The following is a 26,193-nucleotide window of genomic DNA, read 5'->3' on the forward strand; positions in this document are numbered from 1 at the left end:
TATCTTTTTTATATTTAATTGTTTTACACACATATTTTGTTTAACTGGCAATTTTGTAAACGTATATTTGATGTCCAGAATAAAATTGAAATACGATTTCTTTACAGAGATTGTGAAATGAAATTTCCTAATTGAACTTACAGATACAACACTGGTCTCTATGTTCTCTTTAACCTGTTCTGTATATCTGGGGGTTATGATAACTGGTCTCAGTTTTTGTAATTCAGAAAACTTAGATTAAAACAGTCAGCACATTGTTGCATCTCCCTCCCCAACCCACTCCCAACCCTTGTAGTGTTCCCTATTTAACTTGCAAGCAGTAAGAGCAGTGCAGATCCATTTGTAATGGAATATAAAAATGAACCAGCGTGAAGACTTCTTTTCCTATCAGATAAATTACAGAGTGGACTATCTACAAAAAAACCAAAAACCATGGGTTCTCACTGTCCAGGAGGCCATTTCTGAACAGAACACCCTTCATCTCCCAAATGCAGTTGCACCATCCAGGTAGACTCCTAATGAAATGTATTCATGCTTTTTAGTAGTATTCACCTCTGGGTTTCCCTTCACCTTTTTACCAAGGTGCCCAACCACTGAGGAAATGCAGGGAGGTTCTGTTGGAGAAGAAAACCGCAGCGAACATGGCAAGAACCCCGGCCTGTCTTAGGAGTCAACGGTGGGGAAGGAAACGCCATAAATGGGACCTGAGGGTTTTCCACCCTTAGGTCTCTAAGCCAGGTGCTGCCGGTGACTAGGGGTCGGCGCTACTAGCACTGAATTTGAGCGGAGAGAAGCAGCTCAGCTCCCTCGGAGCTGAAGAAGAGAGATCACTCTAGTTATGGTTGTGTGTTCAGTTTGCAAAACAGCGAGGGGACTAAAAATACAGCTAGCGTTCAGACAAGGAAAACGCAGGATTTAGCCGCATCCCGAACCCCAACGAGTCAGGGTGACGACATCCAGCGCATCCCAGCTGCGGAGGGTTAGCTAACTGAAGATTTCTTAACGGGGAATGGCCTCCGGGCTCTTGAAGCGATGGGTTTATGCCCGGGAGTGTTCTGCAGCAAGTTGTATTTGCAAAGCAGCATCAGCAAACAGAAGCAGTTGCACCATAAATGAGTAACCTCTACATTATCCATAATTAATGAGATGTGCCTCCAAGTCCCGTGGTTACCTTCTGGGGACACGGCATGGAGAAGGGGCCCGGGCCACTAGGCCGATTTCTCGGCGGCCTCCGTCTCCTGCTCGGACAGCTTCTCCTCCGACAGCACCGACATCCACGGGGAGACCGAGCGCGTGATGGTCTGCTTGGCCAAGTTGTAGTGGTTGATGACCGTGTAGAACTTCCCCCGGGCGTTGGAGTCCTGCTCCGAGTAGTAGTTCTCCAGCCCTGCCGGGATGCACTGATTGTTCTGAAAGGCAAACAGACGCCATAAGCCCGAACGTCGGCCTCCCGCGGCAGACCCTCCTTCCTGTCAACCTTCTCATACACAGGTGTGAACAGGCCGGCCTGGAACAGCCACAAAGCCTCCTTCTTCATGGTGGCTCTGACGGAAGAATACGGACCGAATATCGTAGCCGATACCTGAGCTGCCCTCCTCCCCCTTCTTCTGAAGCCCCATCGGCCGGAGACGGGCTGGGGGATGCACCCGTACAGTGAGGAAGTTAAACGAGCTTCAGGGGGGCCCCTCATCGAGCCACTTAGCCTTAGTCTTCCTCCATTTCCCCAAATTAAGGGGGGGGCTAAAGGGGACAGTGGCACCCCCCTCCCACGGGTGTTACAGGGGTCCTGGCACCTAGTAATGAAGCCTTGTTCCCTCCTTCCTGAGCCATACCCCCTCCCCAGCTGGAAGGAAACTTTGACACCATGCCACATTACTTCTGGGTGCACGTGAGACAGATTTATCTCCCTACAACTACCATTCGGAGGCCAGGAGCACAGAGCAGTGGGCAAGGAGGCAGGAGATCTCCTCCCAGGGTCAGAGCCAGCCCCAGACCCTTCCTCACTGATCTGTGAAATGAGCTGGAGAAGGGGAGGGCCGACCTTCCAGCATCTTTGCCAAGAAAGCCCGGGAGGCCCCATTGTTTAGTGAGCCAGTGCTGCCTTCCAGGAGGTTGGTCTGCAGGCAGCCTTTAAGCTGGGGAGCAACAGTGGCCCTGGAGGCCTGAGAGATTTGGGCTCGAGTTAGAGTCTTGGGCCAGATGATCCCAATCCCAACCCTCCGTGTGCTCTAGGACTGGGAGGAGGCAGTCAAGCAAAAAGGTCATCTGTGGTCAGTCCTGTGTAACCCTAAATGACTCCTGACTCTAACCCTCCCTAAGGGAGCTCCCTGAACCCAGAGATCCACTTCTTCCCTCCATGCCCTTTCACAGGCAGTCCCAAGGGGCAGGGGGGGGGGAGGTCTTTGACCCTCCCCTATTAGAACTATTTGCTTTGCTCAAGGAGCAAGGGGGCTACTTCTTCCTGATTCTTGCTGACGGGTTCTCAGGGTCCCAGAGAGCAGGAAGAGACATTGTTAGGCCATCCTGGACCGCCCCTCCACTTCACAAATAAATCGGGTTAGGTGACCTGCCAGAGTCACTAAAGAGTCTTATCCACTGCTCCATCTTGGCCCTCCGGCTCTCCCCAGGACTGTTCACAAACAGAATTTATTAGATCATAGATTTGGAGGTAGAAGAGACTGTGGAGACCATCTTCCAGACTAATCTCCATTTTACTGATTAGGAAACGGAAGTCCCAGTAATAAGTAAGAGGCAGGATTTGAATCCTGGTCCCCTGGCTCCAAAGGCAGGATTTGAATTCGGGTCCCCTGGCGCCAAAACCAGCAATCTTTGCATTCTATCAAGCCGCCTCCTAAGGCTGTAGGCCCTTCTTCCCACCTTCCCTAATCATAAATAGATACACTGGGTTTGCATTTACTTCGTTTGCTGTAGAGTGTGTTCACTCCAATTAAAGGAAAGGGACTTTTTCTCTTGTTTTGTTTAGGCTTTTTTTTTTTTTTTTTTTTTTTTTTGATCTTTGTATTCCAGCATCCAGAATGCCTCCTTTACCTTTTATAAATATGTGTTGACTACAGACTGTTTATCAGCTAAAGCTCTCATCTCATATGTATATAAGGAACTTTATCAAATCTATAATAATGTAAGTCATTCCCCAATTGATAAATAGCCAGAGGATTTGAACTGGAAGTTTTCTCATGAAATCAAAACATGAAAAAATGCTCTAAGTCATTATTGATTAGAGAAAGGCAAATTAAAATAACCTTGAAATAGCTTTTTGCACCTACCCCATTGGCTAAAATGATAAAAGGGAAAAGGAGAAAATGTTAGAAAAGACAGAACAATTGGGACACTAACTCATTGCTGATGGAATTGTGAAATGGTACAACCATTGTGAGGAGCAATTTCGAATTATGTCCAACAAGTTATTAATCTGTAGTGGGCTGAAACTCTCGAGTCGATGCACTGAAGTCAGGACAGCTGAGCACTTAAGGCTAATTACCAATGGGACAATGCTCTATGGACTATACTTGGAAAATGGCACTTCCCACTAGCCTGTACTGGCTCGGTGATTGGTGTATACAGAGGATTGTAGGAGGGACAAGGGGGTGGAGGAAGACTAGCCAGGGTCACTTTTGGCAGTAGACGAGGAAGAAGGAGGTCCCGGAGATTCTGCTTCCATCCCGTTCACTTTGCTTATCCTGACTCCGGCTGATTCTAAGGTATCCAAGGTGCTAACGCGGTTGCCACATTAATCTACCTATGTCTTTTGACGTGTACGTTCTAAACTATTTATAGCAGCTCTCTTTGTGGTGACAAAGAACTGGAAATTGCAGGGATGCCCATTAATTGGGGAATCACTGAACAAGTTGTGGTATATGATTGTGATAGACTTTGCTATAAGAAATCATGAGCTCAGTGATTTTAGAAAAAACTTGCCTGAAATCATCAAGAGCAAAATGAATAGAACCAACGCTGTGCACAGTAACAGCAATACTGCTGTAAAAACGATTGGGAGAATAAATTATTTTGACTCTTATAAATACCCAAATTGACTATAAAGGACATACGAAGAAAGACATTAGTTGCATCCAGAGAAAGTACACATAAACTGTGTGTAGATAGTACACGTAATATGTGGATACAAATCTACTCATCCACCAATTTGTGTCTAATAAGAGCCATCTCTAGGGCTGCCTCTACATAATAATTTTGTTGTATATTTGAAAACATTCCCTCCCCCTTGAGACTCTGCCATCCCGCCTTTCCCTCACCCTTAACCTTGCACTGGAATGGAAGAAAACAGCAGCCGTTTGCACCTGCTGCTTCTCCCCTTCTCACACTCCACTGCTCTCCCTCCCTCTCTAGCTTCTCCTTCCTTCCAGTTTGATGAAGAGCTGAGGCCCTTCCCCCTTGCCAGCTCCAGCTCCACTTTCATCCCTTCCTGTCTTCTCCTGCCCCTTGTCATCCTCCTATCTCTCTCCATTCTAGTTTTCAGACTCTTTTTACCCATTTAATGCTTCCCTGGAGCCTACAAACATGTCCAAGCCACCTCTATCCTGAAAAAAAAAAAAAAAAACCCTCTCTCTCTAGATGCGTGTGTAGGCAGAAGAAGTATTTCTCCTTTGCCAGCTGCTTATTACACTCCTAAATCCAGAGAAGCGGTTTCCAGACAAAACATAGAAACCCGATTCAGATAGCAAAGAAGTTCTGTTTTGGGAGAGAACAGCACTTCTTGTTTGGATAATTCTGTCACTTAACGTTGCACTTGATGCCAAAAATTTCAGTTATTTGAAAATACTGAATTGAGAGATTCCCAAATTGGTGGGCACTTGGAAGTCGGGGTTCATTTATAGGGAATTTGTTGTTGTTGGGGTTTTCTGTCAGCTACAAACAGCTTTTGGAATATTGGAATTGGTGCGAAAAGTGGGAGAAATCTTAGAAATCATCTGCTCCAACCTTATTTTACAGATGAGGAAACTGAGACCTAAAGAGCTAAGTATCCTGCTGGTTCTCCAGGTTTCCTCTCATTTTTCAATGTTTCCTAAAACATAGGAATCGAAGGAACCCTTGAATTGCAGAAAATGTTCTGAATGTTATCTGACAAGTACAGAAGATAAAGAAACCCTAGTCATCAAAACGGGACCATCTGAAAATTTACAGCACGGTAGACACTCCCTTATTCTAGGCATTTTAAGTCTCCTGATGCAGCATTTTGGCTCGTCGTCGCACAGATAGATTCACTTTAAGCTCGGCCTTCACAAAAACTCCCAGATCATTTTCGTGGGATTATTCGTTTGCCTGCCCCCCACACACACACACACACCCCTCTCAGGACAGCAGAATTCCACCTGGTGTGGCAGACAGATCACTGGGTTTGGAAGGTGAGAAGGTTTGGATTCAAATCCTGCCTTATTAACTGGCTGGTGACGCTCAAAAGTTGCTTATTGACGAGGCTCAGTTTCCTTACTGGTGAAAGGAAAATGATAATGATGATGCACAGATTTGTGAGAATTAAGGGGAAAAGATAGTATATACATAGGGTTCTTTGCAAACCTTAAGGACCTGTGTAGATGGCACCTTTTAGGAGCAATTGAATGTCTGCTCAGTGTTCTTTAGACACAAATTTCAGGGTTAGAACAGCCAAGGGAAAGTTTACAGATGAGGTGAAATGTGATCTTATGTGCTCTGTCCCCTTGCTGCCAGCCACCCCAGGAGCAGAAGGTTCACCCAGGACTGACTTAGGGCCATTTGGGGTTTTTCTGTTTCTTGGTGACCATGACCATAGAATTCCTCATCGAGGAGCCAGTCTGCTGGTTGTGAGCTGCCGGGATTTAACCGGGCTGGCCCTCAGAAAGCAGATGTGGTCCAGTACTAGGACTGCGCTTAAGCATTTCCAGCTTAATGGAGCCCATTAGGGCTTCTGCTCCCCAAGAAGCCAATATTGCTTCCATGGTGGGATGAGGCTTCACAGCAGGAATATCATTATTACTGTTGTACCTGACGGTTCTGTTGGCTACAAAGTATTGTCCCTATTAAATTTCACTTTCCTGGGCTCAGCCCAGCTTGGATGTCCCACAGTGGACTCACCGTCCTTCCTGATTTTTACCTCAAGTAACGTGTAAGTTCCCAATTAGGCCCTCGTCAAAATCGGGACTACAAGTATGGAATAGAGCCAGGCCCAGGCCAGAAGAGCCGAGGTCCTCTGCTAACTGTCACCCTCCCCCTTAAAACCAAACATGGGAGCTGTCCAAAAGTGGTCAAGATGCCCCGGACAGGGGTGTGATCTCCAGGTAGCCTAGGGAACAGCAAGGAATCCTGGGAGGATTTGGGCCAACCAGCCACCAAGATCCCTTCCAGCTCTCAAGGGCCTCGGAACCAGGCTGCTCTTGTGCTGCCAAAGGTGCTGGCTGATGGGTAGATGGATGTGTCTTTGACCCCTTTACACACCCCCCTCCACCTTGATTACACAGATACACTCAAACATTTTCTGACTAAAAATCTCTGGCCATCTGTCCTTCTTCTGTGCTGTATATTTTCAGTTGGAAAAAGCCTGAAGGTCTCCTTTTTCTTAGCTTGTGTTTCAGGTGTTTATTCTGATTTATAGCAAATTCCTCAATTCAAGAGCACATGAAAGGAATGTGTACAAAAGCTCCTTCGACTTCCGAGTACAAGCTGGTGCGTGACATTAAAACAAGACCAGTTTTTTCCTGTGCAAACACTTATGTACAATTAACAGTGACCACCGCTGGCCATCGATGGCTAATCCCCTTCTGATTCACAGATTTGGGGATAAGGCTCTTCTGCCTTGCATTAACCATGTGACCTTGGCCAAACTGGGGCCAGGAAGCCTTGGGCTCCAGTCCCACTTCTAACACTCACAGTGTGGCCATGGGCAAGTAACTACCACTGAGACTGGTTTGTACCAGTGCCTGGTGTCTGACCTTAGCAGGGTTATCGTAAGCTTCAGATGAGATCCTGGATGCAAATCGCTTGGCCAGCGTTAGAGTGCCCTAGAAATAACCGTTGTTATTAAGCACCATCTCCAAGCCTTTGTTTCTCCCTTGTAAAATGGAACTATTTAGCCCTCTCTCAAGGGCTCTTCCAAGAACCAAGTGAAATAATGGATACCAAAATTCTTGGAGAATTGTCACATGCACATTTCTAACATCTGAGGATTTTCTCCAAGTCCCCTTCGAGCCCCCCAGTCCAACCCCTTCATTTGTTCACTAAAGAACAGAAGGCCCAGAGAGAGAGAGAAGTGATTTCGCCAACTTCATATAGTGGCAAAGCCAGGATTAGAATTTAAGGCCATTTTTATCTTCATCTAATGAAGTTTCTGTATTTCCAAAATGGAGTGATTTGTTTGTTAGCCCCGACATTCAATTTACATGTTCTTTCCCACCAAAGTTTGAGGATTTTATGTACATTTATTTAACAAACATTTATTAGAAGGCTGTTGTGCTAAGCTCTCAGGATTCCCAGATAAAGTAAAGCGGCCCTGCCTGCCAAAAGCTTATATTCCAAAATGTTGCATCAGCGTGGTATGACTGTAACGGGGGGGCTCCCCAAAACTAAGCTAAGAAAAGGGGAACGGCTCATTGGTGTGGACTGACCCCTAAGTGGGGAACAAACCTCACAATCATATCTCTTCAAAAGGAAAAGAGTGTCTGCTCAAATTGAAAAACCGTAACGATCGTTGCATTGTTTTGTACACACTGGACCGGGGAAAGCGAGAAGCATGGACTACATGGATGATCACGAATCCACTTACCTTAAAAACAAATCCTTCTGGACAAGTGTGATCATACTTGTACACCTTGTAGACCACCAGAAAAACCACGCAGGTCAGGAACGCCAAGGCGAACAGGACCAGGACAGTCACCTGCAAGGGGAAACGAGAAGATGAGCAGAGGGCCTTTGGGCTTGTCCATCCCTGGTTAAGGCATCGGGGACCCCAGAAGCTTTCTGGCATAAAGTTCCTCAGCTGGAATTCCCTCTGCAATACCCAGAAGGCAGATCCTGGCCGTAGGTGCCCAGGGCCTTGGGCTCTTAGGTCCTTGACCTGCCACAGACTGTGTGACCTCCTTGAGACTCAGTTTCCCTCTATGTAGAGCTGTGACCCAAACACCAGTTCTGTTGATCTTTAGGCGGCTTCTGAGCGCCAAATAGGAAAACTGCACGCTCCCAAACAGCATAGGGATGGACATGGCTATTATTATTGGCAATAACAGCTCACTCTGTAGAGCACTTGGAGGTTTATCAAGCTCTTTTTTCACGGCGACTCAGAAAGGACACCATGGCTTAGAGCAGACTGTTGGCAGGCGGCCTCGCTGCAGATGTTGGGCTCTGGGCAACCCAGACAGTCACCAGAATCCAGCCCAAAGACACGTGACAGTTCCCAAACAGATGTTTAAGGTACAGCAGTGCATCTGTTCACTGAGACCCAAAGTAAAAGTTTTCTGAAGGCTCCCTGGGACACGGAGGCGGCCCTGGGCAGAGTAAGTGGCAGCTTTGAGGACGGGCCTGGCTCAGGACTGCCCATCTGCCATCCAGAACCCAGCCGGCCGTGGTGGCAGGGGCTACAAGGTCCCGGACAACAGCAGTCTCACCTCCCCTGCTTCCCCTATTTTAGTGGAGAAAAGCAAGCCCAAGAGCAGCACACAGCAAGTCCCTAGTGTTCTGGGAGCCCGCCAGCACCAGAGCGGGAGGCGCCGACTGCTGCCTCGGGGGCACATCACATCAGGTCCTCTCATGGTAACATTGGGGTGCATTTGTCCTTCCCCCTATCCCTGGCCTACAAAATTCCAGACGTCCGCCCTCAAAACAGGGAATTGGCCCGAAAAACCAGGCTGGAACACCAGTTCTCGGCTAAGTGGGTCAGAACGTCAACGGCAAGCCAGTTAAATTCTGAGACTTCGTCTCCATATGATGACAAGGAATGATACCAGTGCTTTGAGCATCTGATCTGGTCAGGGAGGGACTGGGTCGTGGTGCTGAAAACCCAAGTGCAAGGGGAGAGCTAAGTGGCACTGAGCCTTGAGCAGGGAGGACCCAAGTTCAAATCCAGCCTCAGAAACTGAACTAGCTCTTTGACCCTGGGCAGATTATTTAACCTGTTTGCCTCAGTTTCCCCTTCTGCAAACACCTCCCTCGGAAGCCTGAGATGGGGACAAAACGAGATGACATTTGTAAAGTCTATCACAGCGCCTGGCACCCACTAGGTGCTGTACAAATGTCAGCTATTGTCATTGGTGATGGTTCCGTTCACCCTAAATAGACCCTTTGCCTCTTTTTATCAAAGGACGGTGACTAGACCAGAAAAACCACCAAGTCTTTGCCTTGTCTAGAAATCCAATTGGTGCCGTTCATAATGTTAGAAACCCATCACCTTGCAGTCCCATCGATTAACTTTTAGCAACATCAATGCTTGACACAATTATTTATCTCATCTAGACACCATATTAAATCGCATTCACTTAGCAATTCTATTCAAGGAAAAGAGACCAAAGCCAGTAGAAGACAAGGGACTGTCTTCCCAACGGGCAGAAGAATGTAGGGGACAGGAGGAGGGGCTGAGGATCAGGGGAAGCTCATTTCTAAGGGAGGAAATGAAGAGGTAGCCGTTCAACTCTCCCTGAAAGTCACTAAATGGAGAAGGGAAGTCTTGCCCTCATGCTTCAGGGGGTAAATGTCCTCGGGCAGCGGCCTGGTGCAGTTCCCAAAAGCCAGATTTAGCCATTAAATAACTGCTGCTCTCACGGGAAGTGGCAGGGTTCCTTTGGTCTTTGAACCCTTTAAACCCTGTACTTTCCCATCCCCCAGGATTTTTCCAAATGTCAATCATGAAACTCCAGAAATGGAAGGTACCTTGAAAGCAGCCATTCCAGCCTCCTTCCCCATGCCGCTGGCTCCCCTGTTTGCTCCTCCCCCCTCCCATCTTCTGGTTTAAGTGAGATATTTTAAAGAGCTTAGCAAAGTGCCTGGGACACAGTAGGTGCTTGAAAGGCCTTTCCTCCCTTCCTTTTTCCCTCCTCCTGTCCCTTCTCCCTTCCTCCTTTGCCCCAGCTCACTTCTGCCTTTGACACTAAGCTCAGATCCCACCTTCTACAAGAGCCCTTTTCCCACCAGACTTGAGCCTCATCCCCTGCTGTTGCATTTACTCCCCATCTTGTTTGCGCCCCAGGTAAAGGGAGTCAGGAAAAGTCAGGACTGGACCACCACAAAACCTTGGCTGCAAGTAGCAGGCTTTGTTTGAGAGCCCATCGGGGAACCAAGCGGAACCTGAGACAGCTCAGGCTTGGAATCTGCTCCTGGCTGGCCGGGTGGCCTCCGGCCCAAGCGACCGCGAGGGTCCCCCAGATCCCAGGGCTGCACAGAAACACAAACCTGCCTTAGAAACTCGGGGCGCTCCAGGGGCATTGTAGAGCAGGGCCCTACCTAAGGCAGTTTGGCAGACCCAAGCTTGGTTGGGCAGGGAGAACACCTGTGGCAGGGCAGGCACCGGCTAGCTCAGACCCAAGACTGCCCAGCCCAGATTTCCTGCTGGTCCAGCTCTCACTTTGTTGTTAAGGGGAGCACTGGGGCCATCAGCTTGGTCTTTTCACATCAAGCCTCAGCCCTGTTTAACTTATGGCAGGTTTGATCCTCCTTCTGTGCTCATCGCCTTTGATGTTTTCATTTTCCAAAGCCTCAGCCGACTGCTTGTTTCAGGACCTAGAAACTGGGTGCTTAATAGGAGTTGGGAGCTATCTGAGTCTCTCCATTTGGGCCAACCGAGGCCGCAGGAGCACCTGGCTGGTCAGGGTCCCCCAAGAAATGGGGAACACGGGATAGGCCCTTCCCTTCACAGGGTCTTCTGGGAAATGAGAGGCTGAACGAGCTGAATGGGGATAATGCTGCTGTAAGGGGGGGGGAATCCTCACTAGGTAAATGTGAAATCTCTCAGAAGCCCTTTTATTTTTTGAAGTACCATCCACCATACTAGGGATTAAGTATTTGCTGAATACAAACTGCAGGACACTATATGTTACAAATTTAAAGAATAGGAAAAAATAGAGGAAAGCTTGCTTTGGCGGCTTGTGGGAGACCCTGAGGCTGTGAAGATCAGGTACCCCAGCAGGCAGCCAGGTCCCTAATCCCTCTTGGTCCCATTCAGCTAGTTTGTAGGTCTCCCCTGATGGATGGCAAGCTCTTGGGGGGTGGGGACTGCTCCTGCCCGTCTCCCCAGCACTTTGTAAGCACCCAGCAGAAACGGGCACTGAAGCGTTTACTGACAGACTGAGCCTCCTGCCTCCACAGAACATTCCGCGTGGGCTGCTAGTGCCCGGAATAAGAATCCCTTCCAGTTTGTAAAGCATTTTCTCTCCAGTGAGCCTCCGGGTGGGCAGTGTGCCAGGCTGGCATTTTCCATCAATAGCTCACCATCTATCAAGTGCCTACTGGCTCTAGTACCATATAAATCATGGGGCGAGACACCAAGATGAAGGAAACATCATCCCTATCTTCAAATCATTCACAATTTGATGATATAAACTAATCACAACAAAACGGATTTTAGATGAGTGGATGGGTAAGAGTACGTGCTGCTATGGAATAACTTGGAGCCGAGTCCTTGAAAGCCGGGTAAAAGTAGGGCCCAGCGTGCCAGGCAGTGCAGCCCAGCCTGGGCAGAGCGGGCCCTGAAGGCAGAGGGGCTGTGTTCAGGTTACTGTGGTAAAAGATCGCACGGGCAAAGTAGCCCCAACAGTCGTTGCCTGGGAGCAACGGGGTGAGAGCGGGACAAAATCCAGCTGCCGGGAAGGGCCTACTGCATGCCAGCCACTGTGCCCGGTGTGGGTCAGAGAAGCCTGTACACAACAACAAGGTGGATGTGCGTTATCACCTTGGTTTTTATAGGCAGACAGAGGAAGGTAACGACTCGGGGGGTCACAGAGCTAACAAGCATCGGAGGCCAGATCTGAAAGGATTTCCTGAGTGCACTGCCTCACCAAGCCCCCCAGCAGGAGGCCGGAGGTCTCCCCCGCACTCTGGCTCTGTTCTCAGCCGTCCTGCTGAGTGTGCTCGGGATAACCGTTATGTGTCACACACACACACACAGGCCCTAACCACCGAGTCTGGTTAGGGAGAAGAGCCCCAGCCTCGGGCCCTGGAGGAGGAAGGCCAGCTCTGAGCTCCAGGAACCTCTGTTGCTCCCACGATTGCTGGAGACACTTTAGTGCTCGGGGCTTCATAGTGCCTGGCGGTGCCATCTGGCTCCCAGCTTTCTCAGGCAGGCCGACCTTGGGGAGGAGGCGCGTTCTCCGGGTGGCTTTTGTAAGGAATCGCTTGCTTCCCAACAAGGCATTTCCTTGCCTGCTGCAGCACGTTACCAGCAGTGACTTGCCAGGGAAAAGGTCTTAAAGACCGGAAGGAGGTGGCTGGTGCCTGAGTGTGCGCCCCATTTCCCCCCCCCCCAACCAGGCCACAGAGGGAGTCACAGAGGAGCCAGTGGGGAGAATAACCAGGAGCCGCAGCAGCATTTCCTCCAGAAGGAAACATCTTCCTTTGGTCAAATTCCAGGGGAAATGTCTTTGTAGCCCCAAGTTTGTTGTATGTGTCAGATGACCCCCAAGTTGGGCAGGGTTCTCTGGGCATGACTGGCCTGATGGATCCCCAAAGAGGAGCCAGCTCCAGTGTAGACACAGAGTGGGAAGAGGCCCTGGGGGGCCCTCCAACCCACCCTCAGACAGCCAAAGGAGGGCCTTTGGGTGCACTGGGAAGAACCCCCTTAGATGAGAACTTCCCTGCTGGTCACCCCCTCCTGTTCTAGTTCAAGTGAAGGGAGGAGGCTCCGCTGGCTGGAGGACTTAGTGCCAGGACCAAGAAACCCCCTTGGGAGGCCAGCTGACCTCACACCTACTCCTTCCTCCCCTGCCGTCCGACCCCCAGTCCCACCATTCGACTCCATCTGCCCCAAGGAAAAGCCCCCTCCTGCTGCCCTCCTTTGTCTACAAGGTGCCGCCCCAAGGCTCAGGGACAAGATGAGATGATCCGATAAATCGCCAGGTGCTCAGGGCAGAAAGCCGTGGGGACTGCTGGGCTCCCCCTTCCAGAGCCTGCTGAGCTGAGCGGGGCCTGTGATCAGTGGATCCACTAGCCCAAGTGGAATCCTTTAAAAGCAGAATGCTGGGAATGGCTTCTCCAGATGCACTGGCTCTCGAACCCACCCGTGCGGCCTGGAAGCGCCAGCCGGGGAGCGCAGGCCCTCTCCCCTCTCCGGAGCATCCTTCCGCTGCAGGAGAGCGGGCAGGTGAAGGGCCTTCCAGTGAGGAAGTGTTGGTGGAGATGGAGGTGTGAAGGCTCTCACCTATGCCGAGGACCACCCGCTGCCTCGGGCTCTGCTGCCCTGTCAGGGCCTCCCACGCAGACCCCTCGGGGGTTTCCAGTTCCTTCTCGGGCTCATTTTCAGAGAAGGAAAGACTGCGGACAGGATGCCGGGCCTATAAGGGGTCCCGTGGCCAGTACATCGGGGGCTGCATCTCTAGTCGGGCCCAGCGAGCAATACGGACCCTCCCCTACGGACCGGGCGGATACTGCGTCCTCCAAATGTCAGAGTCAGTGAGCGGCTCTGGGGGGGAGGAGAGACACCGGGCAGTCTCAGCCCCAGGGGACGTCCCAGAATAATCTCGAGGCCCACCTCTGCCGCCTGTGGGTCGGGAGCCTCTCCCCCAGTTTCCCTGCTCCTCCTCAGATGAGGTCTGGGGTCCCGTGAGGATTCCCGACACTCGCAGCCCCAACGAGGCTGAAAGGCTCAGAATCCTCAGGCGAGGAAGACGGAGGGATTTAGCCTGTGAAACAAAGCTCTTGGGGCCGGGGCTCCCGGGCATTTCCAGGGGCGCAAAGGGGTAAAGCCAGAGCTCCCGGGTGAGGGGATCCCTCGGGCTCCTCTCCCAAAGGCTCCAGCCCCTGGCTGAGAAGCAAGCAGTACCCGGGGAGCAGCCGGGAGCCCAACTGTCCCCTGCCCCGGCCGCGCCCCCCACCTGCTTGTCTCTACCCCAGGGCCAGGGCGTTGCCCTGCAGCCCAGCTTAATCCTTGCACAGGGAGGGGGGGGGGCTCCCCGTTTAGCTCTTCCCCCAGGGTCCTGCCCCATCCCTCCCGAGGGCCCTGGAGGTGGGGCTCGCTGTGAACGTCACAGCCCCGCCCACCTTCCACCACCCCTCTGGGAGCCCAAATCCAATCGTCACCATGGTTACTACAGACCGGGTGACAACTGATGGCTCTAGGCTCCCTCCCACCCCACAGCCTCAAATCAAAATCTCTCCTGGCCCCCACAGCGCCCTACACCATGGAGGGCGGGGATTCTCTCACACTTGTACCCAGTGCCTGGAACAGGGCCTCAGATGGACTAAATGATTCATACATTGCCTGCCTTCTCCCCCCACTGCCTCCCTCCTGCCTTCTCCCCCTCCCTCAGTCTCTCCCTCCCTCCTTTTTCCCTCCCCCCTCCCCCTCCCTCTCTCCTGCCTTCTCCCCTTTTCCTTTCTTCCTTCTCTCTCAGTTTATCGGGCACCTTCCAGAGATGCCCAGGGGCATTATTAACTAAGGGGGGGGGGCGGGGATGAATAGAGCAGCAAGCGCATGTTGTATTTGAGGTCCCCGGGCCTGCAAAAGCTCCAAGCCTACGACAAAATCGCTTCTCCCCCAGTCAAACTGGCCCTCGCTGGAGTCCCCGGCCAGGCACGTCCAGGCCATTTCCCCCTGGCCATTTTCCAGGCTCACATTGCACTTGGAACAAAAGGCAGAGGACTGAACCTGTCGCGGGCCCGGCCAGTGTCACTCCTGGTGGGCCCCCACCCCCATCCTACAGCTTATAATTAGGCCAAATATTTAACTTCCCAGCAGGCTCAGCGGGAGGGCAGCCCAGGAGACCCTGGAGAAAACCCGAGACCCCCGCCTTGCAACTGCAGCTGCAGACCAGTAGCTCTAGAGAGGAAAGGGGGGCCGCGAGGCGCTCCCACAAATGCCCACTGTAGGGGGCACGCTTGCATTTGTTTTTGTTTTCACATCTCTGGCCATTTGAGATGACCAGAGGACTCTTTTTTTTTTTTTAATGAATAAATATACCTTCAATTAATTAAGCTTCCATCCCCTAATTGGCGCCAACCTCCCACAAGGAGCCTAAAGCTCCAGTGCCGGTGACGCGTTCCCAATTCCCAAGACAAAATCTCACAGAACCCTTCCTCCCAGGCAGGGGTTACCTAGCAACGCAACCTAGCAACCTGGGAGGCGGGGTTAATCCCAGAGCGAGGACCGCGGCTGATGTCCAAAGGGGGCCATCCCAGGATGGAGGGACACCACGTGCCTGCGAGCGGGTCTCTGCGAGCTCTGCAGGGCAGGGAGACGGGCACCCGGAGAGGGCGGCGGCCCCTTTCTGTGTGGCTCCGACGTCCCAGAGGTTCTGCCCCTTTATTCCCTTCCTCTGGCTGGGACACGGCTGTGTGAGCCACCATCCGCACAGCAAGAGAAACTATGGCCCCATCCCAGGGGTCCGCCAGCCTGAGGGGCGGGATACTTAGTTACCCCTGAAAGCCAGTTCGCCTCCATTTCCTCATCTGTAAAATGGGATATTCTCTAAGGCTAAAATCCTCCCAAATCCTCTGGGATCCTTGACTTATATTTACACACTTTTCCCCCTTGCAGTCTCCATCTGTAGGGCCGCCATGGCCCAGCACACCATGCTCATTGTCCCCTAACTGCTAAAAGAAGTTAACAGATCTCATTTTCTCCACGGATTCAAATCCGCTTTCACACTTCAGAACAAAACTCTGAGTCAGGGGAGGAGGGAAGAGGGGCGCCTTCTGCTCCCAGCACTGAGCCTCCTAGCCCTCTACAACTTACAGTCTACCATTTTCATAAGTAACTGTGACAAAAAAAAAAAATCTACTGGTGGTGAATCATCTGGTAATGGGGTGAGCCCTTCCAAAATGAGCTACGCTGGCCCTCAGACACCAGCCGGCCCATCTCTCAAGGGCCCCATGCTCCGGGCCCCCAACCTGCCTGAGCTTGGCAGGGCTTGTGTTCTGCCTAGAAGAGCTCAAGGTCACCTTCGGGGCTCCGGGAGGCAGGGGGCCTTGGAGCCCAACTGCAGAGGGGTGATTCCCTGCGCCTGACAAACCATTTCCTAAATGTAATGGCTTCAGTTATTAAAACAAAAAAGAACATCATTGTCTCTCTCTGATCTCCTCTCCCCCTTCCTCCTCTCCAGCATTATTAAAGGACATTTCCTATATTTATAAATGTTTCCAAGTAAAATTAATCCAGGGTTCCTTCAAGGCCTCCCAGAGCCAGAACCTTAAGCAAAGAGGGAGGGGGGACACCCGCGGTTATCAGCAGACCCGGCTCTCCCCCCAGCCTCCTGGCTAAGTAGCTCTGTGACTTGGGGCAAGCCATTTAGTCACAAGTCACAAAGTCCGGCCTTCTGGGCTGTCACAGAGCACACGGTTCTAATGTTCTACAGTGATTGCTCCCTGAAGCTCCCCGTTCCCCCTCAGCCGGCCTCAGAACACTCCCTCTCATCCTCAGTTTAAGCAGCAGCCCTAGAGTGAAGTACGCAAAGTCAGACCGGGGGCTCAAAAACAAGACCCTGCCAAGGTCATGGGGGCTCTGGGTGCCTTCTCCCACCGGCCCCAAGAAAAGCTGCCCGACCCCATTAGGTTGGCAGCTTGACTGGTTTTAGGGTTTCCATGACCTCTGACTTATGCCGGGGCCTCCTAAGGCAGAGGCCCTGTAATTGAACCCCATTAACCAGCCACATGCTCGGGGTCCTGGAGTATTTTTACTTAGGCCACTTTGCTGGGATTCAATACGGACACAATAAAGCCCACTCTATAGCCACGGGTAACCCTAACTGCTGCCTCTTCTTAACTCCATCAGCGGAAGGCTGCTGGGCAGGGAAGGGAGCAAACATGCCGGGAGCAGAGGGGAACGGGGAGATGAAGAAGAAAGGCAAGATGGTCCTTTCCACTCTTCCAGCACGTCCCAACAAATGATTAGGGCTGGCCCGCAAAGTCAGTCTCTGTGGCCCACTCCTTCCGCTGGCTCTCAGCCAGCAATGACTCCCCCTCACTTCAGGCCACGAGGGTCCCCCAGACCCACGGAGGCGATAATGTCCCTCTATCTGGGCTGGTCTGACCAAATCTCATTAGTTTTAGGTGCCTCCCCAAGTCTCTTTTCCACCCACTTATCATGGAATATTAGACACAGAACTCTCTTTATCTGTGCCTCAAGCTCCCTACGAATCTACCAATTGCCCAGCCAGTGCTTCCAAGTGACTCCTCTTCCCTGCTCAGCCATTTGATTCCCATTTTCCCCATTACTCATGATTTTCAAGGAGAAGTGGACTTCTCCATTTCGGGGTACTGAGCAATTAACTCAGCCACGTCGCTGCCCCCAGTTCCTTTCCCGGAATTACCTCGGATTTTGTTTGAATCCCATTTTCTGCATGGGAAGGCACTACAATGACTCATTAATACATCAATGAGATGTCCTGCACTTCCTGCACACCTATCCAACGCTCCTGTAACAGGAGCTTCTTCTCCCCTGAAGTCTCATATAACTCATCTCTGTCATACATTTGCCAATTAGCTACACGATGCCACGAGACGCTTTTTCTAGGGCCGCCGAGGAGCGATGGCTAAATTTGTTCTGTTACGACTCCATGGCCAAGTTCCAGCGGAAGCTTTCCTGACGGTTTAAGTCATCTGCAGCAAGTTCCCAAAGACTGGTGTAAAATAAGCCATCCTCGGCAGCCTGTGTGATCCAACAAGCAGGTGGGCTGCTCTTGCACCACTATTTTCGAGTCTCCTCAGCTAGAGGAGTTCCTGTAACCCCTGTAACCTCTGGGGGACAAGGAATGGTACTGGTTGTTCTTGACATTCCCTCTGCACCTGCCCAGTGCCCTCCCCAGGGCAGAAGCTGCCCGAATCCCGGCCTCTGGACACCCACCTTAAATCGCTCAGAAACGCCTTCCGTGATGCTGATGGTGAACTCGGCTATCTTGGGAGTGCGGAATTTCCCTTTCTTCCGATCCGGCTCATACTCGGTTTTGGTTTTGACCACCACCTTGCAAAAAAAAGGAGACAAGCAAGAAATTAATGAGATAAAAATAGCTGGACGGGCCTAAGGACGCCGACAGGCAGCATAGTCATAATTTTAACCACGAAATGAGGTCTGTGGAACTGAATTTTCTTTAGAGAATCAGGAGGATGAGAACGCCAGCATCCCCTCTGAGCAAATGCTTTGGTTTTCCCAACTGTGAAAAGGGAAGAAATGGTCCCTCTCTCTCCCTCCCCCTTCCCTTCCCCCTCCCTCCCCCCTTTCCCTTCCCTTTAGCTAAATTCTCATCAAATGGAACCGGCCCGGCCCAGCCCAGCACTGGACCTGGACTTGAGAACATCCGTCTCAGACACACTTAGGTCAAGTCTCAGTTTCCTCATCTGTAAAATGAGGATAACAACACTTCCCTTCCCAGGGCTGCAATGAGGAGCCGATAATATTGTAAAGCGCCATATAAATGCTGGCTCTTATCAAGTCCCAGGGATTTCAGATTCAGACTTTTAGCGGCCGAGAGATCCCTTCAAAACCATCTGGTCTCCCTCCCCCTCCGGCCCCTCAATCATGTCACCACAAGTACCACAGACTAGGAGATGCGGAGTGACCGAGGCCCCGTAGTTAGCCTGTGGCAAAGCCCAGATCCGATGCCAACCGTCTGTGCCCCTGAAATCATACTTATTGAACCAGTGATTAAACTCTGCAGACCAAAAAAATCCGATTTTTAACACAACTGTCTTTGTCCGTCTGTCCCCCAAGTATCCTAGGAACGCTGGGGCTCGGGAGCTGCAGCAAAGCTGCCCTGGTGAATTCTAGCTTTGCCTTCAAAGTTCCAGAGACAGAGACAGAGACAGAGAGAGGAAGAGACGCTCAGAGACAGGGAGGGGAGGGAGTCATTGCAGTGGATAGTTACCCTACAACTAATGAGCCCTCTCCGAGCAAAGCCCGAGGGCCCCCAGGTGTCTCTGCGCTCACCCCCAGGGACCTCCGGGCCCTCCCTGCAAGGCAAACACTCCCGCGGGCTCCAGGAGAAGCCCCAGGTGAGGGAAGCGCTGTTCCCACGTGACAGAGCGGGACGGACCAAGGACAAGGAGCCTCTGGGCAGAGCCGTCCCCGAAGTCCCAGAAAATCAGGTGATCCTCCGCACTGTGCCCATTGCCAGGACGCGCCACCGTTCCCGCCCCCATCAGGTGACTCAAGGAGCTAGGTCGGAAAAAGGCACAGAAGGAAAGAGAACGAAAATGGCCCGAGCTGGAGGGGAACAATCGAGAGCTCGAGGCTCCGGCCCCCACCGTGAGCCCCTAAAGCTCTCCCAGCTCGCACCCAACCCTCACCTCCTCCTCCCGAGCCACCAGCCCTGTTTGTCCTCTAAAGTTTCCCGCCTGTTCATTTTGACCCCTCTCAGAGGGGAGGAGCCGGCCCCCACGTCCCCAAGGACTGGCCACAGTCTCCAGACCCCTTGGGTGTCAGAGGGCGCCCCAATCCCAGCGGCAGAACGGGCTGGTCCGCCTGGGGCCGGGAAAAGGATAAGCTGCCTCTGGAAGGCAGAGCAGCAGTGGGAATGGCGAGGGAGAAGCGGGCGGAGGAGACCCTCCGGGACTTAATGAGGACCCCCGGGCGGGGGGGGAGGGGAAGGGGGGCAGCCGGCACCTTTAGCAGCGGGGCCGAGGTGGGGAATCGTCAGCATCATTTCCTGGGAATCCCGCGTTTTTCCTCTGGGTACAACCTGATCTTTTCTAAACAGCGTCGGGGTTGAAATAAATCCCCGAGACTGAGCCTCGAGATAATAAGGAAGAAGGGCTTCTTTTCTTGGGCTCAGCCAAGACGAGGAAGAGCGGAGCCGAGTGGCCGCCCGCCCCTCCTCGCCTGCTGAGAGAGGGAGGGGAGCTCAGGCTCATCGTTTAAGTCCGCGCCTGGTCAGCCCACGGAGGACACCTGAGCGCCCACAGGGAGAACAGCTGATGGGAATGAAGGCTCTGCTGGTCTCGCAAAACCTAGAATCCCGAGAGCTCCCGGTCCTCCCCACGCAGGGCAGCAAAACCCCCCAGGCTGGGAGTCAAATCCTACTCCCGGCACTACAGCCCCTGTGACCTTGGACACGATGCCCAAGTCTCCAGCCCTCAGTTTCCCCCCTCAAAGATTCGGAGCCCGGGCTCGCTGGTCCCTGAATTCCCTCCCAATGTAGCCCTCTGATCCTTTGGGCCCCGGGCTTCACGGGGCCCCCGGGTATCTTAGAGCTCGCGAGTCACAGGACTCCCTGGGGCCGGTGCCTAGTGGTGGCTCACAAGTCCCTGCGGTGGCCACGGGCGCTGGCAGCTCGCGCTCAGTCCTGGCTGCCAGTCAGAGGAGCTGAGCGATCCTGCCCGCCCCTTCCTGCCCCCGCAACGTTAGGAGAACCCCTGGACAGCTTCAGGCTTGTGTCCTCATCTCTAAAGCTGAAAAGGGGAGCTAGAGAATCTCAAGTCCCTACAAAAATAAAAAGCCCAACCTCTGTGACCTTATAATCTAATAAGGTGTGGGGAGGGAGGAGAGGAAGGGGACAAGAGAGAAAGGGGGGAAGGAGAGAAAGGGGGGAGGGAGGAGAGAAAGGGGGAGGGAGGAGAGAAAGGGGGAGGGAGGAGAGAAAGGGGGAGGGGGGAGAGAAAGGGGGGAGGGAGGGAAGAGGCTAAGGCGAGAACACCTGCACCAGAAGGGACAAACGTGGGGCTCGTTAGCTCTGAGCTGCCCCACTCCCCAGGGCAACGGGAAGCAAGAGTAAAATGTAACCGGGAAATGCTTAACACAATAAAGACAAATTCATGTGAAAACAAGGTTTTCTAAGTCATCTACTCCTGAGGGATCCTCGGGCCCAACGTTGTGGTTCTCTTTTCTATTTGAGCTCGATACCCCCACATGGACAATTACCAGGGAAAGTGAGCGAAGAACACCAGGTTGGGCAGAGCCAAGGACTGTGGGAAACTTGAAGATGGAGCCGAATATTCTAATGCAGTTTTCTCCCCAGAGGATTCAAAACACTGAATGGTCTTGACCAAAGCTGTTCTCCAGCTCTTCAATTTCTAAGCGGATGATGTTTTCTCAAGGTTCAAGCACAGAATCTCTGTTATGAGTTAAATGCAATCATCTGTGTCCAAGCCGAGAACGCCCACGTGCTTCTCCTGCCCTCCAATCCCTCTCCCTAAACCTGCATCTCTGAGGGGCGAATGTCTTACCCAAACAGGCTCAGAGACAAGAGCCTGGGTTCCAGTCAAGGCTCCCCCACTTATTAGCTATGACCGAGTGATCAGCCCATCTCTTCGAGCCTCTTTATCAGTTTCTTCATCAATAAAATGAGGGGATTGGCCACTACTTTCAAGTCCAAAATTCCTTAGCCTGTTTTCTCTGAATGTGACCTAGGGGGGGGGGGGGGGGGGTCAGGATTTCACAGAATTTGGGGACTGGCAAAAGCCTTAGAGGTCGTTTCAGCCACCCTAGAAAGCGAGTGTAATAAATACCCTGCCTGCACACAGGCCAGCTCTGACCAAAGCGCCACACAAACTGCACACAGAAATGGGCCACGGTCATCTTTAGTACAACCTGCAATTTTACAAAAGCATCGTTATTTCACGGCAGGAATCCCCTTCCTAAGATCAATTTCTGGCTCCACGAAAGCCCAGTATTGGGTGCCAGAAGCGAGATAATCAGTTCCAAAGGAACATTATAAATGGATGAGGAAGGCAGAGTTTCCAGAGCTTAGTGTGAGATTTGTTTAACATGCATTGATGGCTTTTTTGTGAAGGGACTTGGGTTGTGTAGCGTCCCCTACTGAATCAAAAGCCAGTGTCACATCTGGAGCGGTTACATTGCTTTAGCATCTCGTGGCCAGTCACCTGAGTCACCATCCACGTTTTGCAAAGCTCCTTCTGAAACACTGCTTCGTCTCACGGCAGGTTTTCTTGGAAGGAGCTCTCAGGTTAGGGATGGCGTCCCTGTATTTTATTTATATTCCTTCTACACTCTAAGTTCCAGAAGGCCACGGGCCACATCTTTTTCAAGATGGACAGAACAGCACAGTGCCTGATTTGGCTGAATTGGCTGGGACTTTATGTAGAAGGTGTGAAGTCTATCATAATGACAACAAGGAGAGCGCACACTTGCACAGCACTTCAAGATTTGCATAGCATTTTGGATAAATTATATTGCTGAGTCTCAGAGAGCTTTGCCCAGATTCGTCATAATAAGAATCCGGTGCAAGACCGGAAGGTCTTTCAGGTTCTGTGCTGAGGGCTTTGGCTCCAATTTAGATTTGTGACTTCCCCCAGAAGGCTGGAAACTCCTTGAAGGGAGGGGTTGATTTTGGTATTTCTTTCTTTCCCCAGCTCTTAGTGTGTGTGGCTCTTAGTATGTCTGGCACACAGTAGGTACTTCATTTATATCTGTTGACTGAGTAACTGAATGACACTATACCACAATGCCCCTCATTGAAAACTTACTTGAGGGAGGGAGGGAAATTATAAAGATATGCTTTTACTGTCATTAATTTGTTCAAAATTATTTAGGGAATTCAAACAAAGAAATAAGCCGAGAAGAAAAAGAAGGTTCTAATTTTGTTCTGAATTCTCTACAATGGAGGCAGTGTTTCATTCCATACAAAAACCAGAAACAATGTCAGGATAATAGAAGCCACTGAGTAAACTGAGGGCCCTGGCCAATGGGGACTAGCCATTCCCCTCTGGGTTTTAGCCTTGTCGCCTGTAAAATGGGGATTGGGTTCAATTTAAATCACGAATTACTTATGAAACCTTCCCTAGACACCAGATATCGTGTCAGATGCTGGGGAACAAACAGGAAAAGACACTGTTCTCAAGGAGCTTCCATATTCCTGGGGGTAAACAACATGTACTAAGAGACCTCAGCACAAACTACAGAGAGAAAACAGAAATAATTCTTTTAGAGGGAGGTCGCAGAAGCCTTTGAGCTGAGCCTCAAATGGCACTATCCATTCCAATACCCTCCAAAGAGATCATTCCAGTCTTGTGACCCCTAGAAGTCAGAAAATGTCACGTAGGGTTTTCCCTTCTGTTCTGAGTCTTCTTTCAGGAGAGGATTAATGTGGAAATGCGTTTAATAATGTGAGAATGTGTTTAAAATGATTGTACATGTATAACCTGCATCGGATTGCCTGCTGCCCTGGGAAGGGGGAAGGGAAGAGAGGAGGGAGGAAAGAAAATTTGGAACTCAAAAGCTTATAAAAAGAAATGTTGAAAGCTCTCTTTACATGTCATTGAAAAAATAAAATATTGATTTTTTTAAAATATCATATGTGGGAAATGGCAGTTGGCCAGGTGGGATGGAACAGAGATTGTATAAGGAAGAGCACTGGGAAATCAGGGTGAAAAGACAGGGTGAAGTGGGATGGGAGAGAGATTGTATAGGGAAGAGTACCAGGAAATCAGGGTGAAAAGACAGGGTGAAGTCAGAATATCAAAGGCCTTAAATGCCAAACACACATGTTAGTCTATCCTAGAGACAATAGGGAGCCACTGAAGCTCCCTGAAGAGGGAAGCAGGGCAGCCTGGGAGAGAGGAGACCCTATTAGGAAACTCTAATGGCTGTCAGATAGAAGTGATAAAGATCTCTCAGTGCTGTGACTGGCCATGCGAGGAGAGAAAAAGGGAAGGAGGGATGGGAGAGATGCTGTGGAGGTTAAATCCACGAGGCCTAACAACGAACTGGAGACCATGAGGGGAGGGGTGTGGAGGCTGGAAATCCGAGCAACAGGAAAGATGGAAACTAGGAAGAAGGGAGGCTTGGAGGAGGCAGAGGCTAATGTGTTCGGTTTGGGACCTTCTGAGTCAGAAATCCAGGTCCAAGCCAAAGGACTGTGGACTTAGATGTGGAGCAGACCATCGAGCCCCTGGAGAACAACTCTGATTTGTTTTTTCAGTAAAGAATGACTGAAAGTTGTGAGGGGAGGAGGGTTGCAGGCCCCAGCGAGGTTAGGGGGATGATAGGAGAACGGGAATTAAAGTCATCACTGTCTTCTCCAGCACAGCCCCCCTGACTCCAGCAGGCAGCTGGTCTTTAAGGAAGCCTTGAACCTCAACAAAAAGTCCTAACTGTGCACGCTGGCTTCCAAGGTGAGGAAGCCCAGAAAGCGCCGTGGAAGTGGGAGCTTTGGGGTCAGCATTATGGGAGTGAGCGCCTGGGAGACTCCGCGCCCGCAACCTGCACCCAAAGGGAGCTGTCCAGCGCCAGCCGGGCTGGGCCCCGCCATAGGGTCTCACTAAAGCAGCTGGGGCAGTTTATGGGGCCCCCCGGGTCAGATCATCGCAAAACGCCCTTGCCACCAATAGCTAACGTCTCTGCAGCGTTTGGAAAGTCTATGAACGAGGCCGGCGGAGAATCAGCACCCCCAGTTCACCCGCAAAGAACCCGGAGTCATGCGTGCCCTGCGCGGCCCCTGCTGTGAGCCTCCCGGCCTCCGATAGCACGGGGCTCCCCGATTATCCCTCCCACCGACTAAAGGACGAGAATTAGCCTGTGGCAGGTGGAGACGGCGCCCCGGCCCTTTACGTTCTCAAAATGAGCCGAATAACGGTTCCAGCGGCCAGGGGAGAGGGTGTGGCAGGGGAGCCCGAGAAGTCGGCTCTTTGGCCCCTCGCGATGGATGGCGACTGAGCTTGACTTCCATTTCCTTCTGAACAGGAAAGGAATCTCGCTGCTCCCGGGCCTCTGGCTGCCTCCCTCCCTTCCCCGCCTCCCCTCCGTGCCCTCCCTGCTTTCCGTCCGTGTCCCCCCTTCCCCGCCTCCCCTCCTTGCCCCAGCCCACGGCTCAGTCTTTTGTTACCGCTCTGTGCCCGGGCTTTGGGCGTGAGCCTGGAGAATGGAAACGTACCTTGTCTGGAGGAGGGAACTGCAGCTGATTGACATCCAAGGGTGTCATCAGGGGGATGGTGTCGAAGCCATCCTCCAGCAGGGCCTGCTTTGTGCTTTTCTCAGCGAAATTATTGCCCAGTTTCACCATCTTGGCGAGAGAAAGGCGGTCCCTGAGGAAGCAAAGGGGACAGCGCGCGCCTCTGCAGACCTGCGCCAGAAAGCCTCCCCGCTAACAAAAGACGTGACCCACTGATCGAGCTGCCCCCCCAAAGCCTGCTCTCTGCGAGCCAGCCCCCCGAGGCCGCCCTCTGCCAACCAGCCCCCCAGGCCGCCCTCTGCGAGCCAGCCGCCCGGGGGGTAGCGGGACCACCCCGGCGGAGAGCTAGGCTACAGACGGCCTTGTGGGAGGGCAGGGCGAGACACTGTCATTGTCGAGGGGGAGCAGGGGGAGAGAGGGGCCCGAATGCCCCCCTTGCCTTGACTTTGCCCAAAGGAGAAGTGGGCCCCCGGGGCCCCGAGTCCTGCTCCCCGAGCCCCAGGAAAGGTTGGGGAGCTGCGGTTTGCGCGATCCGCTTCCTTTCTCCTCCCCGAGCTTTCTGCCCATCCCGTTGTCCGGCTCTGGCCATCCGGTCTCCCGGTCTCTCCGCCCTCCCCGCGCACCCACCCTTAGGAGTCTGAGCCCCGCAGTGATCGACCCTCGCGTCCCGGTGTCGTTGGGGGGTCCCGACCTCCCATCCCCGCTGCCCCCCAGCCTTGGGAGGGGAGCCCCCGCCTAGCTCTTCCGCCCCCGGCGCCGTCCCCCGCCGCAGCCCCGAGCCCTCGAAGCGCCGCGGGGCTTGGGGGTGGGGGGGTGGGATGGGAACTCACCCCCGAGGATGGAGCGCGGCTTCTCCCAGCTCGCAGCCACGCCGCAATGGCGGAGGAGGAGCGAGGGACCTGGGGAGCCCGGGGGAGGCGGCCCGGCAGCTCCTTGGCTGGGCTTGCTCCTCAGTCCCCTTCGCGACCGCGGCAGGGATGTGGCGGCTCCGGCGGCCTCGCTCCTCCGCCTTGACGCAGCCTCAGTCCTTGGGGCGCAGAGCTGGGGGAGGCAGGAGGAGCGAGAGCAGCACAAAGGAGAGCGGGCTGGAGGGGGAGGGGCCGCTGCGGGGAGGGGGCGCAGCCGGCTCTGCCTCCGCTCTGCTACTGGCGCAGCCGAAGCAGGGAGCGCTCCCCCGGGAGTGAGCGCGCGGTGGCCGCAGTGGCGCGCGGGG

At 52.5% G+C, this 26,193-nt stretch overlaps 1 protein-coding gene across 1 annotated transcript; it reads right to left on the reverse strand.

Annotated features, from left to right (window-relative positions):
• NSG1 (neuronal vesicle trafficking associated 1) lies at positions 1–26,193 on the reverse strand. Its single transcript, XM_031942876.1, has 5 exons — positions 25,811–26,193; positions 24,963–25,113; positions 17,984–18,100; positions 7,772–7,882; positions 1–1,409 (listed from the first exon to the last, which is right to left on the reverse strand). The coding sequence occupies exons 2-5, from the start codon at positions 25,089–25,091 to the stop codon at positions 1,209–1,211; spliced, it is 558 nt and encodes a 185-aa protein (XP_031798736.1). The 5' UTR covers positions 25,092–25,113; positions 25,811–26,193; the 3' UTR covers positions 1–1,208.

Source organism: Sarcophilus harrisii, chromosome 6, assembly GCF_902635505.1.
Source record: "Sarcophilus harrisii chromosome 6, mSarHar1.11, whole genome shotgun sequence".
In the NCBI taxonomy this organism is placed as follows: domain Eukaryota; kingdom Metazoa; phylum Chordata; class Mammalia; order Dasyuromorphia; family Dasyuridae; genus Sarcophilus; species Sarcophilus harrisii.